This window comes from Zootoca vivipara, chromosome 5 (assembly GCF_965207765.1).
Source record: "Zootoca vivipara chromosome 5, rZooViv2.hap1.1, whole genome shotgun sequence".
Taxonomy (NCBI): domain Eukaryota; kingdom Metazoa; phylum Chordata; class Lepidosauria; order Squamata; family Lacertidae; genus Zootoca; species Zootoca vivipara.
In genome coordinates, this window is record NC_142588.1 from 40,276,049 (window position 1) to 40,291,134 (window position 15,086).

Sequence of the window (15,086 nt, forward strand, 5' to 3'; positions counted from 1 at the left end):
CGAGTAAGCACTCCACACATCCTCTGGATTTTCATAGTTTTATTGTGCATGCTATATACAGTGGTGAGATGTCTCAAATCATGTCTGCTCTGCATGGGGCAGAAGCCCACAATGGCGTCTCGTGTGCTCTGACCCCCCTTTTAAGACTCCAAACGCCCCTCCTCCTTGCTCTATGGGTCCTCCGTGGTCCCAAACCAGGCTCCTGAGGTGCCGTTCTCTCTCCTCCCTCCTTTCCAGCCCCTGCTGAAGCTAGCTCCTCCCCTGCTTCCCTGCTACCAACCTGGAGCTGAGCCACCAGGACTCTGCAGAGCCCTGGACCCGTCTTAACCCTTCCTGTTCCTGATTTGAACTCCCAGACTTGCTGCTGCTCTCCCATCTGGTGGAAGTAAGCAGAGTGGGCTGCTCTCTGCAAGCCCTCTCTCTTACACATATGATCAGCTTGTTGTTGTTTAGTCGTTTAGTCGTGTCCGACTCTTCGTGACCCCATGGACCATAGCACGCCAGGCACTCCTGTCTTGCACTGCCTCCCGCAGTTTGGTCAAACTCATGTTCGTAGCCTCGAGAACACTGTCCAACCATCTTGTCCTCTGACGTCCCCTTCTCCTAGTGCCCTCAATCTTTCCCAACATCAGGGTCTTTTCCAAGGATTCTTCTCTTCTCATGAGGTGGCCAAAGTATGATCAGCTTAAAGTGTGTCATTATTTCAAGTCACAATTAAAAGGCAATAGAATGATATTCAGCTCACGGACACATTACAGATAAAACAGTATACTGGTAGGGTAAAAGTAAGGGGTTGATCTGCTGCTGTTGCTCCCATTTATTATGTGGATTATGTGAACATCAACAGACAAAATAATAAGCACTTTGCCTGCACAGAGGAGGCTTACAAGGGACATCAAAAGATGATGTGTTGGATGATAGATAGATAGATAGATAGATGATAGATAGATAGATAGATAGATAGATAGATAGACAGACAGAATTGATAAACTAAAAGTGATCTTCCTTCACACTTTCAGGCAAGGGATGTTTACTTGGCAGAATTGAAGGAAAGGATTCTAATTTGGTATGCAATACAGTGGTACCTTGGGTTAACAGACGCTTCAGGTTACTTGTTGTTGTTTAGTCGTTTAGTCGTGTCCGACTCTTCGTGACCCCATGGACCATAGCACGCCAGGCACTCCTGTCTTGCACTGCCTCCCGCAGTTTGGTCAAACTCATGTTCGTAGCTTCGAGAACACTGTCCAACCATCTTGTCCTCTGTCGTCCCCTTCTCCTAGTGCCCTCAATCTTTCCCAACATCAGGGTCTTTTCCAAGGATTCTTCTCTAAGACTCCACTAACCCAGAAATAGTACCTCCTAATAGTACAGTGGAACCTCGGTTTATGAACACCTCGGTTTATGAATTTTCGGTTTATGAACGCCGTGGACCCATCTGGAACGGATTAATTCCTTTTCCATTACTTTCAATGGGAAAGTTCGCTTCAGTTTATGAACGCTTCAGTTTATGAACAGACTTCTGGAACCAATTACACCCATGCTTCAGTTTATGAACGCTTCAGTTTAAGTACTCTGCGGACCCATCTGGAACGGATTAATCCACTTTCCATTACTTTCAATGGGAAAGTTCGCTTCAGTTTATGAACGCTTCAGTTTAAGCCGTCTGGAACAGATTAATCCACTTTCCATTACTTTCAATGGGAAAGTTCGCTTCAGTTTATGAACACTTCAGTTTATGAACAGACTTCCGGAACCAATTGTGTTCATAAACCGAGGTACCACTGTACCTAGAAATAGTGGGTTAGACTCCACTAACCCAGAAATAGTACCTCGGGTTAAGAACTTTGCTTCAGGATGAGAACAGAAATCGTGGGGCGGCGGCAGCAGGAGGCCTCTTTAGCTAAAGTGGTACCTCAGGTTAAGAACAGTTTCAGGTTAAGAACGGACCTCCGGAACGAATTAAGTTCTTAACCACGGGTACCACTGTATTATTTTGGAGGCTAAGCAATGTCATGTGAGAAAGGGGCATGGATGTTGGAGCTGTGGGTTGCTTAGATTTGGGCAAGCAAGGAAGAGCTTGCAAATGTGAGAGCCAGTGGCGCGTGAAATAATTTAGAAGGTGGAATGTTGGGAGGAACTTTGGGACAGGATGATTTAGGGTAGTTTCAGGCACCAATTACTGGTCCCATCTATAATTCCCCTAACCATACTCATTTTTTAACTGGATATTTTGGACTATGACACCTAAAAAAGCTGCTGTGTGTGTAATGCACAATGTGTGTGTGGATGCACAATTCAAGTCTAGCTATGTGCTTATTTTCCTGCCATGAGATCCTAAAGAAGAGATCCATGCTGCTTAGAAATGTTAATGATTAAGAGGTATTGGCATATGCAACTACCCACAGGAAAAAACCATGTGCCCAGCTGGAAATTTGACACATGATTTCCCACAGCTCAAGAGGCAAATCACTGTATAGGTTTTTATTTGTATGCATTTTATTACATACATTGCAACACTAACAAAGTAGTTCAACAAAAGAAGAAAACCATTGAGCATTGTCAGTGGTTTTTAAAAGCAGTTTGCCTGTTCACCATGCTTCACATATGCTATCTCACCTATAACATATGCTGGTCTGAAACTGATTGGGAATATTAAATTGTCAGCACCCAACACAAACATGGTGTCCTAGCCTTAACAACTCAGTAGCTCAGGCCACTGAACAGCAAAACACTTGGCCAAACTATACTGGTCTGTAAACAAACATACAAACAAAAAAGCTCTTTAAGCCTGATGTAAGTATATTCAACTCCCTTCTAATGGCATCCATACTCTTTAGCTTGGGTCCTTTCTGATCCTTGAAGCTCACCATTAAGTAACTTAAGCTTAGTCCTATATTCAGTCTGTTAACCAGAGACTTTGTACTGTGTAGATTTAAAGTGACATATATATTTATACTAATATTTCAATATGTAGAAGCAAAAACACAAGCAATGTACCGTTGCTCCAGCTTTGGCACAATTATGTCCAATATATTGAACAATGGGGGTCAGAGGGGAGAGAGAAGTCAACAAAACCCAGTCCAAGCTCCAATCTGACACCACATGTACTATAACCGTAACAAATTTTATTGTAAAGTAAAGTCCACAGTTTATTGTAAAGTCCACAGTTAAGTTTCCCCATTCCATACTTTTGCCTAAAGCCACATGCACCCTGTCTCTCTCATAAAAGAGCCTCTCTGGGTGGTCAGGAAACCTTCTGAATAAGGGCCTTGGGAGCAGGGCTGCTGGAGTGGAGAAAACAACAGGAAACATACCAGTATATACTCGAGTATAAGCCAACCTGAATATAAGCCGAGGCACCTAATTTTACCTCAAAAAACTGGGAAAACCTATTGACTCGAGTATAAGCCGAGGGTGGGAAATGCAGCAGCTACTGGTAAATTTCAAAAATAAAAATAAATACCATCCAATGCCTTTTCCAGCTGTCGGCAGCGGGGTGGGGGGAGAAGCGGCGAGGAAGGATCCCTTCCTCGCCGCTTCTCCCTCCCTGCCGCCTCACACAGAGCAGGCAAAGGACAGGGGTTTGGAGAGTCGCAGCATAGCGCTACTACGAACCCCTGGTCCTGTGCCTTTCTCTGCCGCCGCCTGCCTCACTTGAATATAAGCCAATGGTGGCTTTTTCAGCACATTTTTGGTGCTGAAAAGTAGGCTTATACTCAAGTATATATGGTACTTTCCATGAACTTCCTTTTTAAAGCATTTCGGTTCAATCCAATCCTAAATTTAGGCAATCCCCCTCTCCTCCAGCCCTGAATACTACCCCAAATTGTGCAGGAGGGGACCTCTAACCCTCCAGAGATGCTTTGCATGGAGAAGGGGCAGTGAGAAGAAGGGACGTTTCTTCCACAAACCTCCTTAAGTTAATGTATCTTAGAATCCAGGCTAAAATATATGAGCAACACTTTCTCTTTAAATCTTACAAATACAATTGAAAGATTTCTACGTTAATTTATAAAATCATTCTAAGGAAGCTCTGAAACATATCATGTAAAATAGGATTACTGTTAGATCGAGTTTCCACACTCAGTTTGTATAGGGATCTCACAATGGGGTGACAAATCACAATAGCTTCTTGTTCCTCTATCTCAGATTCTATCACATGAATATGCAATGATAGGAGCAAAGATATACATTAGATTTAAAGGGATTTGCCCCCTTGTGTAATATTTTCCCATTTTTTGTGGGTGAGTGGGGGGGGAAGGAGGTTATAAACCACATTAAATTTTCCCTTAGCTATGAGCCATGCTTAAGTTTATTATTGTTTTGCCTTTCCATCATTACTTTTGCTCTCTTGGATCTACACACAGGTGAGGAAACTTGCTATATAATTAACCTACTTCGTGTTACACAAGAATTGCCATTCCAAAATTGTGTGTTGTGTATCTCCTGGCCCAGATTGCTGTGCATTACCATTACTAATTGCCCTTTTGCTATAGCGTGAAATCATGCCTCTTTGTTTTTATAAATTAAATCTGAAATGTATTTTACTAATGTATGTTGATCTCTTAGCTATAATTTCTTCTGAATCTTTTTTCCTTAACTGCAGGGCAGCCAGCAGGCTTTCCACTCCACATACTGCTTACAACTTAGGATGCATATTTTATGAGCTTAACTTTACTTTTATGTGGCAATTTTAAACCTTCAAATGAGTAACAGATTTGAATTTGTTTCTCCCTTGCAATCTTTATGTTTCAAAGTTCTGTTTAGTAACATGATGATCTGTGCCAATTTGACAAGCTTTATCTTTATAATTGGCTGAGCTTCAAGTTTGAGTTACGTTATATGCAGCCATGATTTTGCCTTATAGAGACAAAACATAAGCAAAGAGGTCATTATTTCAAGACGTTTGTGCAAAGCTTAGAAGACGATCTTTTTCAAATACATATAAATCAGATTATGATGCTCATTCATTCAGATAATGCATTCAGAACCCTACAGTGCAGATCCCTTTCATGTGTGTGAAGTTGGTAGCTTAAGAACAGCTAGGCAAGGGCTTTCACCCAGTTGTTTACCCCAAGTAGATGGAACTTCTTAATTTATCCCTCATTAGCTGCAAGCTTACTCTATCATGGTTTTAGAGGTAATTCCCAACAGGTAATTGTGAACCATCCAAGAGGTTGTTGCAGCATACTTTATGATCCAAATCAGAACAGACTGCAGCTACTACAGGGTTAAACTAATTTATCCTGGATCAGGATATTGTTTATTCATTGCAGGGGGTTGGACTAGATGACCCTCTGGGTCTCTTCCAATTCCACAATTCTATGATTCTACGAAATGTCAGAAACACAATGTGTTTAACCCTGTATTGTTTTGCATGTCCCTCTCCCAGGGGGAGTTTTGTACCTTTACCCCAATGTCTCAAAATGTTCTGGTATTGAATGCCGTGCATTGAATGACGATATTCTCTAAAAGAGCAACACAGTTTTCATTTCACAATAAATCTCTTTAGGAGTTAAGAGGCATGATTTCTAAATCTTAAAAATATCCCCAGAGACATAGAGATACCGTACAGTTAGCAGGTGCATGAATTGCCATGTTAGCACAAGGGACTACAGATGCCAAACCCTCAACCCAAACCTAGACCCAGTTAGTGTCAGATTGCAAGTGCACAAAGTAAAATAACATCTTACAACTAAATATTTTGGGGAGAGGGATAGAAGAGGAGTCAGCAGAGAAGGGGCGCATAGCTCAAAGGTCAAATGGCATGCTTTCAATGTAAAAGACCCCAGTTTTAATCCATGGCATCTAAGGTAGTTGTGGGGTAGACTTCTGCCTAAATCTCAGAAGAGCCTTTACCAGTCATTGTAGACTGGGGTAGTCAATATGGCCTATTTCAGATATTGTGGACTCCAACTCCCATTAGCCCAAGCCTGCATGGTCAAGGATAATGGGAGGTGTAGAAAATACTGACCCAAATGGTCTGATTGTTATGATTCTATGGGGTACCATAGGTCTCACATCATTCTTTAGTTGACACATTTAATGTTTCTTATACATTTCAGTCATCTTCGTAACTATTTTATAATATACTTGTCAATGTGTTCTGTTGAATACTTGTCAATGTGTTCATTTTCTTCAGCCTGTCACACTCACTTTCAATGTTGACTTACCTAAAATCTTTACCTTGGCAACTGATTTTGGTTTTCTTCTTTTCCTTCCACTATTTAGTGTGGAATTAGATTTTAAGCAGCAAGAAGACAAACTACAGCCAGTTCTGAGAAAACTTCATCCTATTGAGGAAACTCAGGTCGCACCTTTGCCTTATTCCCAGGAGAGTTACTCCTCAACTCCCAAGCAAAAATCCAAAACTGAATCAAAAAAGCACGGAAGATGGAAACTCTGGTTTCTTTAACTAACTCCGTAATATATGGAATTTTAAGGCCTTCTTCAAAAAAACAAACACATCCACACGCAAAGTTGTGGAATTTTTAAAAAAGGGATCTTGGTAATCTGAGCAGGTGACTGTCAGCAAGTGTTATTCTGTTCTCACCATATGTACCAAAAAGGCCTTTGTACCTATGAACTAACTTTCAGGAGCAAGGCGTTAAATCACACCTTGCCAACTTTGTATTCAAATTTCACCAGTGTGGGATGTAAAAGAATTTTAAAAACCAGGATAGAAATTTATGTTAGAAACTTAAAACTACTCTCCCCCAAGTCCCTTAACCCACAATCAATTTTTAAAGAAACATTTTAATGTCAAACTGCCATCTTGCTCGCATCTGAGTATATCAATTCAAGTAAGATTTGTTTTGTTTTGTTTTTGTGAAGGCAAAGAGCAAGCCTTTTGGTTCCAAAGGCCTTCATTGTACATCTAATTTTCCAAATATGCTGGGGTTGGGTAGTGCCATTTTCAGCACATAAAATCCTGAGGAAAGCACAATATTTTCAAATGGTCTGAGACCATGAATTATCTTTAAGATGTGACTATGTGTAAACTTGCCTTTATGTGCTGTAGCATTAAGCCAAGTGATTGCATCTCAGTTAAATGCTGGCACCTTTTATTTAGTGTCATTTTCATTGCCAGACCTACTGCTCACTTTATATGGGGAGCAATGAAAAGCCACCCAAAGTCAGGACATGCCTTTAATCACTGAAAAGTTGACAGGGTCAAAGCTAGGGGCTCTAAGCTCTCTTAGATATCATTTTTAAACTGTTGGTACCCAACAGCTAAAATTATATATTCTTGGCACTATATTTTGGGAGGCAGGGGGAGAAGAGGTGGATAACATTAAAGTAACAGATCATTGGCAGCTGCCACAATTTAATACTCTTTTGTAATTCAGTCTTGAAAAACACTATACACTATTGACACACTGTGCCAGAAATTTTATAATGTGTTGTGCTTTTTAAAAGTTCACAAGAGCCTGGCAATTTTATTTAGTTGCGCATTCAAGAAAAACAGCCAACCATCCTGACCTCCATATTTCGTTCAGTATTAACAGATCAAAACCTTGAATGAAAATGTGTAAACATACAACTTTAACATTTAAAATTCACCCTCATCTGCAAACCTTGGGCATGAGCCATCCACTTTCTTTATTACCCACAAATTTCAAGAGGAGGAAGCTGAAAACTAAATTTTCACCAATATCAATACAATAAGGAAGTTCTTAAATTTGGTTTGTGTTGTATCCTGAATTTTACCCATATTTTTAAATCATACCTCAAGAGGAAAGAAGTATGTTATAATGACTTTCCTTGTAAACTTTAGGATTAAGTCAGAATTCTCAGATCCTTTATAATTTTCAACAGGGTACATGCAAGGTATTAGGTATTATGTCTTGAACAGGCATTTTTTCAGTACTGGAAAGCAACAAAAATGGGAAATAATTTTACTGATAGAATTCCACACAAAAAAGGAGAAACAAGTGTTCCACTTACTTCAATCTCAAAGTCATTATTTAAATATTGCCAATTTTACATGGATTTTTAAAAAAAGCAATTTGGTCATTTTTAGGGGGAAGATAAATGTTTCAGTTATTGAGTTATGAAAATGCAGTATGTGATTGTTATGGTCAGCTTCAAACAGTACTTCCTATTTATGCTTTAACGAAAAACTCACACCTTTCTAGTAAAATTCCAAGAGGGCTACAAATCATTGTACATATTCTAAAATATTTTTTTGCGAAAGCTGAAGGATGAGAAAGGCATTTCCATGCCATGAAGGAAAGTGCAATTGTTTTATGTTGGACGGGGGAGAATGAAACAATGTATTTTATAATGTTTTTAATTAAAGTTCAAAACCTGTTTACAAAAGATCCCACCATAAATATTTTAGAATTCCAAATATCTCAGAACATTAAATATATTATTTTTATGAAAACAAAATCCTCAAATATAAGCTTATGTATATTAAACTAAGATGTTTATTATGATACTGCAAACATCTTCACATACAGAGCAGCTCAGTTCCTATGACCATTTATGCATGGTCTTAAAAAGGATCATGGCAATTACCTTGATCCAGAGAAGTGCAAATGGAAATGTCCACACATGTAGAGACTGTTTACTTCTGCTGGCACTATAACCCATAACACACCCCAAAAATGCATTTTAAAATCCCCCCAAATCTAAAATATAGTTTGTCATTCAAGACTGGTAGTTACCTTTCAGTGACAGTAACAGAAGCCCAGCTATATACATTCATCCCCTCACACAACAATAAAGTGGGTCAATAGTCCAAGCTCTACAGTCACTATCTCACAAGTTACAAATGTACTTGCTGAAAACTGCACATGCATATGTGGGCTTTTTTTCCTTCCCCCCCCCCTCCAGCAGCCTTCACTGCCCCTTCACCTCACCCAACCCCACCAACACGAAACCAGATTAGGAATTAAATCAATGCAAAGGTTGTTGGGCTTAAAGATTGTTAGTTGTAAAAAATGCACAACGAAAAAGTGTGCACTCTTCTGGTATGTATGGTAAATATCTGCTGGTTTACAGCCCTTAACAAGTTTTAGGTGTTTTCGTACCCGGGCCAAAATAAGGATAATATACAACTACACATATTTTAAACAAACAGCTCTCTGATATTCTTAGCATTTGATCTGTGTGTTACAGAAATAGCCCATATTCTCATGGGTTTCCATTTACATACAAATCTACAAAAACAGTTTTTGCTTGTTGCCAAGTAACACAAAAGCTACATTATACAGGTATCAAGGTGGAAAAAGAGGTGCTGGGAAACCATTTTGGAGCTGAAAAAAAAGAAACTAAATTAAATGTTCTATATACATGAACGGAGTATTTTTGCTAAAACGCTGACAAATTTTAATCCCTACATTTCCTCTATTCAAAAGGTAAAATACATATTCTTGCTCAAAATTACATATTGTGTTATCGTACCATACTATGTAACTTGTAATAAAATGTTCTCTGCAAGTGTGTAAACCGTATCATATTGTATTACATTTAGGATCACTCAGGCACAATTTAGAATTTTATGGAGGGACAATTTAATTCTTAAAAAATTTGTAGCCAAGTACAATACGTGATTGAGATGTGAGATGACGATAGTTCCACTTTATTGAGATCTCTTATAAAACCAGGTAGGACACCCAAAAGTAAGTGTATCTTCATTCTCCAATCTGGCATACTCCATAAGTTGCTGCTGTATTCATTAGCAATATCATGTGGTTACAACCACTGGTTTATTTATAAACACACTTCCATATCATGCTTTGATTCCATTTCATACCAATAAATGCTGCAGTAATTTTATATTACTTGCTATTTTCATACTACAGGGACAATATTTTCTAAGTTTGCATAATTCCCATAAAGCAACATAGTTCTTTGTTTTGGAATTATTGAGAAACAATACATGTAAATATCACTTGTTTTCTTAAAAAAAATATACACCACTGTAAGATACTTTACAGAGTCAGGATAAAATGGAAAAAAATATTAAAATTATAAACACTAAATATATGAATTGTTTGCTTTTATTTTTGCTTCCAAAAACTTCTGTACAACAAATTACTGGCTGTGCTGTCTCTATTTCCCCCAGCAACATTTCATTGCTATATCAAGTTTTCTAAATCCAACAGATTAATGTTTCATGAGCAATTTAAAATTCAACTAGTGGTACCTTTACTTATAAATTTAATGCGTTCCGAACGCACATTTGTAAGTCGAAAAAAATTGTAAGTCGAAGCAACCCTATTTAAAACTGCATAATTAGAAAAAATCCTATCTAAACCGCATCCAAGATGGCGGACGGAGCTCCATTCGTAAGTAGAAACATTCGTAAGTAGAGTTATTCGTAAGTAGAGGTACCACTGTAGTTGTTAAGATAGCATTAGCCCAACTGCACCTCTGCAACAGTACCAAGCTCCTTCTCTGTAAACTTAGTAATGATCATTGCCACTAACAGCATCATAAAGGCACAGTATTCACTGCGTTAGAAGGAAGCAATGGGCTTTCAACATTTCTCAGCATTATTTCCATATCAATAAAGTATGAGTGTACACACTATTTAAATTAATGTGGACTCTCTTGAAATATACTCCCCAATTCTTTTGGCTGAATGCAGCCTGTTAAGTTTGGTAGTTTTTTTTTTTTTTTTGTATGAAAGTACAGGTACTTTTAAGCATACTTGAAATGCTCACATTCTGCAACAGATGAAGAGTCTCACAACCCCATTTTTTCCTGCTGCTGGAGTCCTCCTTTTTCTCTTTGGTTGCTCTTAACACTACAGATTTGACCACATTGTCCCATGGTAGCCTACTAGGAAGGAGACTGGTCTCTTGCAGCTTCACCGAGCATTTTATTGGTTGTGGCATCCAGTCCTAGAACCAAGGAGAGCCCTCAGCTGAAGGAAACCTAAGCCCAGGTCAGGTCCAAGTTCTCCATCATCAAGACCCCCAAAAAACTGATAGATTGGTAGTGTGGGGACTAATAAGATACTAATAAATTTAGAAGACAAACGTGAAGAAGACATGCTAAAAGTACTAGAGATTATAGCGACAGATTCACAATGAAGATTTTTCCAAAGGATATTACTTAGATAAGAACAAAATACAGTGGTACCTCGGTTTAAGTACACAATTGGTTTCGGAAGTCTGTACTTAACCTGAAGTGAACTTCCCCATTGAAAGTAATGGAAAGTGGATTAATCCGTTCCAGACAGGTCCGCAGAGTACTCAACCTGAAGCGTACTTAACCCGAAGTATGAGTGTAATTGGTTCTGGAAGTCTGTACTTAATCTGAAGCGTACTTAACCTGAAGCGAACTTTCCCATTGAAAGTAATGGAAAGTGGATTAATCTGTTACAGGCGGGTCCGCGGAGTACTTAAACTGAAAGTACTCAAACTGAAGCGTACTTAAACCGAGGTATGACTGTACACTGATCACAGAAGGGGGGGGACCACACACAAACATTATCAGGTTACATTTTAGACAAGAGCCTCTGAGCTGTAAAATCAAAAGGGTGAGTGGCTGTGAAATCCATTAAGCATTGGGAGTATAAGTAAAAACTAGATGGGAACCAACCTGCAAATGTTTTCAATGACGGAATAGAGTTTTGAGTTGGGATTTGACTAGATGAATTATGGTACCATCCCAATTTAGACCCTATAATTTATTGTCCTGGTAGAAGTTACACAATAAATTAAGAAAAAAATGGCTGTCTTTTAACCTGCAGTAGCTGATAAGCTATGTAAATGGACTTTCAATCATTAATAACATTACATTGATTAAAGAACAGACCTTTTCCTTCAAAATCAGTGTAAAAGCATGCATAAGCAAATTATATCAAAACAAATCTTGAAAGGCTTGCTGTCTTGTACAAATCAGCTAACAATGTATTTTTACCATCATTTTGATATGCACATACAATCACAGAGCTGAAAGGAATCTGGGAAGTCACTAGACCAACACTTTATCAGTGCAGGGACCGGCTGTATAAAATACCTCCAGCAAAGGAGAGCACATCCTGAGATAGTCTGTTGCATTGTTGAACAGTTCTTCCCAGTAGGAAATTCCCCCTAATGTTTAGCCAGAATCTGCTTCCCTGCGATTTCTACTCATTGGTTATAGCCCTACAATCTGGAACAACCAAGAACAAGGCTGCTTTATCTTCTGCACAATGCTTCAAATATTTCAAGACTACTTCAAATACTTCCAAGACTTCCTCTTCTCCAAGTTAAATATATCCAATTGTAACAACCCTTCCTGATAAAACTTGGCTCTGGAACCCCACCATCCTGATTGGCATCTTCTGGATATGTTCCAGTTGGTCAATGTGATGCCAGAACTCAACACACATGGACTGATCAGTACTTCTCATGATCTGGACAATATGTTTCTGTTAATGCAACCTAAAATTTTGGGAAGAGCATAGCTCAGTGGGTGCAGCATCTGTTTTGCATGTAAAAGGACCCAGTTTCAATCCCTGGCATCTCCAGGTAGAGATAGGAATGTCCCATCTGAAACCCTGAAGTGCTACTGATGGTCAGTATAGAAAATACTAAGTTAATGGATCAATAGTCTGGCTACCTACATATAAGGCAGATTCCTATGTTCTATGGTTCATGTTCTGCTTATGATCAAATAAGATACCTAAAAGCTTTCCACATCTATTGCTGCCAAGCCAGCCCCATTCCCTCTGCATCTTATATTTCTGCCTTTGATTCCTGATACTTGAACACAGGACTTTACATTTATCTCTGCTGAATTTAATCTTGTTGGTTTCATCATTATTTTCAATATTGACAACATCTTTTATGGTATTTAGGTGCCCCTCCCAGCTTTTGTCAAATTTGATAAGCATCCTTCCACTCCCCTCATCCCAGTCATTAAAAAAAAGTATGGATAGCATAGAGTCTAAGACAGAGTTCTGCAGACCTCCCTCCAAGATGACATAGAGTCATTAAACAAACATTTGCTGGGTACTGTTGTTTAATCATTTGTGGATCTATCTAGCAACAGTATCACACATTTTATGAGTTTGTCAACAAGGCTATCATGGGAAGCTGTTAAATGCTCTTCTGAAATCAAGATATACTATGTCCACAACATTCCCATGATCTACCAAACTAGTAACACAAACACACACACACACTCTCTCTATATATATACCGTATATAAGATTTGTTTGTCATGACTAATTTTTTATAAAGCCATGCTGGTTCCTGGCTATCAGCACATTCTTTTCTGGCTGTGTTCAAGAGAAAAGACGAGTACAAAAAAATATGCATATATGCAGCAAATGGCTAAAGATGCTATGCAGAAAAGGGGAGGGGGACAAATATAGCCAATACAATATTTAGCATAAGTAATTTTGCCTGTAAATTAGAAAAAGCATTTAGGACTGTAGACTCTGAATTTATGTTCATTCTTGAGGCTATAACTTCACAAGGCTCAATTAAAAACTGATTAAATGAACAGACTGAGACTACATCCCAACTAATAGAGATCCGAATTATTATATTTATATTATTATATTATATTCCAGTAGCACATTAGAGACCAACTAAGTTTGTCATTGGTATGAGCTTTTGTGTGCATGCACACTTCTTCAGACACACTGAAACAGAAGTCACCAGACCATCATTATATATAGTGAGAGGGTGGGGAGGGGTATTACTCAGAAGGGTGGTGGGAATGGGTGATTGGCTGATAGGTGTGGTAAACCTGTGGACGACTGTTAACGACTGCAATTGGTCTTACAAGAAAAAGCAAGGGGTGAGATGGCTAAAAATAGCTTTATCATGTATAATGAGATAAGAATCCAATGTCTCTATTCAGACCAGGTCTCTCAATGGTTTTAAGTTTGGTAATAAGTTGCAATTCAGCAACTTCTCTTTCCAGCCTATTTCTGAAATTATTTTGTAATAAGACAGCTACTTTGTGATTTTATTTCATTTCAGGTTCCAAGTAAGTGTTTTTAAAGCTTGTTTTCCATAACTTTCATTTTAACAGAAAATAAATATAAACAAATAGAAGGGCATATCCAGCAGTCCATCATGGCTGGTTTATACAGCATCAATACTGTGCAATTAGAATAAATTTCTATTCCACTTAATAGTTTTAACATGTGATAAACCAATTTGCCTTCCATTGTCAGTTCCCTCATTCATAGCACTAGGATGCAATGGTTTGAACAATTACACAAGTATCATCATCAATTTATCACAAAAAAGCTGCAATCATCTGTGAATGAAAACTTATCAGAAAGCACCCTTGCAATACCGTTTCTCCGAAAATAAGATGTAGCCCTAAAATAAGCTGTAGCAGGATTTTAAGCATTCAAGGAATATAAGTCATACCCCGAAAATAAGACATAGTGATAGGCGCAGCAGCAATGCCGGCCGCGGCAGGAGGAGGAAAAAAATAAGACATCCCCTGAAAATAAGCCATAGTGTGTTTTTTTGAGGAAAAATAAATATAAGACGGTGTCTTCTTTTCAGAGAAACACGGTATGTTGAACACATTTCTGTCAAGATTTTGCAACAAAATTCGCTGAAGACATTGTGTGCACAAGTGCCTTCCTCTTCATCTTGCTTCTTCCTCCGTGTGCTATCCTTAAAACCTTACAAAACCAATTTTCTACTCCTTTTTGTAACTTTATAGCCCTTATGTTTTCCAAGGAATAATGTGATGGTAAATACTGAATTTTGTGGGTTGAATATTCTGCCCATTTATTTGGATCTTTCCCCTCCGCCCTTTTAACATCACCTCTCAATTTGCACAACAGTAAGGTTAAAAGGCACAATGGTTAATAATTTAACAATTCTTAACAAATCATTTGAATTATGCATGTCTTTTTGAATAAGTAAATGCTACATGCACCACTTCTAGGATCAAACTTTCTGTATCTGGAGGAGCAAATAGCACCATTCAGGCTACACTGTTCTAAGTGTGTTTTAATTCTTAAGGACAACTTTGGATTTTAGAAGTAGCAGAAAACGGAACTTCCAGTCTCTTACCTTTCTCATTTTTGTTCTCCCACTTTAATAGTGAAGATCAGTTCGTATACTCAAGTGGGGAGCCCCTGCTGTACCTGGCCATGGCCCACT

The 15,086-nt window shown here is 38.5% G+C and overlaps 2 protein-coding genes and 1 long non-coding RNA gene across 5 annotated transcripts in view; 2 read left to right on the forward strand and 1 right to left on the reverse strand.

Annotated features, from left to right (window-relative positions):
* Positions 1-7,994, forward strand: part of INSYN2A (inhibitory synaptic factor 2A) — a 59,309-nt gene extending 51,315 nt beyond the window's left edge. For both annotated transcript variants that reach the window (XM_035138569.3, XM_088670429.1), the window contains one exon: positions 6,232-7,994. In XM_035138569.3, the coding sequence (XP_034994460.1) occupies positions 6,232-6,415 (184 nt within the window). In that variant the 3' untranslated portion in view covers positions 6,416-7,994. The remainder of the gene's footprint in view (positions 1-6,231) is intronic.
* DOCK1 (dedicator of cytokinesis 1) overlaps positions 1-15,086 on the reverse strand; it is a 370,976-nt gene that overhangs the window by 234,148 nt on the left and 121,742 nt on the right. The gene's annotated exons all lie outside the window — the stretch shown is intronic.
* On the forward strand, positions 429-3,290 carry LOC148685653 (uncharacterized). Its single transcript, XR_015950212.1, has 2 exons — positions 429-1,114; positions 1,806-3,290. It is a non-coding gene; the product is annotated as an uncharacterized LOC148685653 (long non-coding RNA).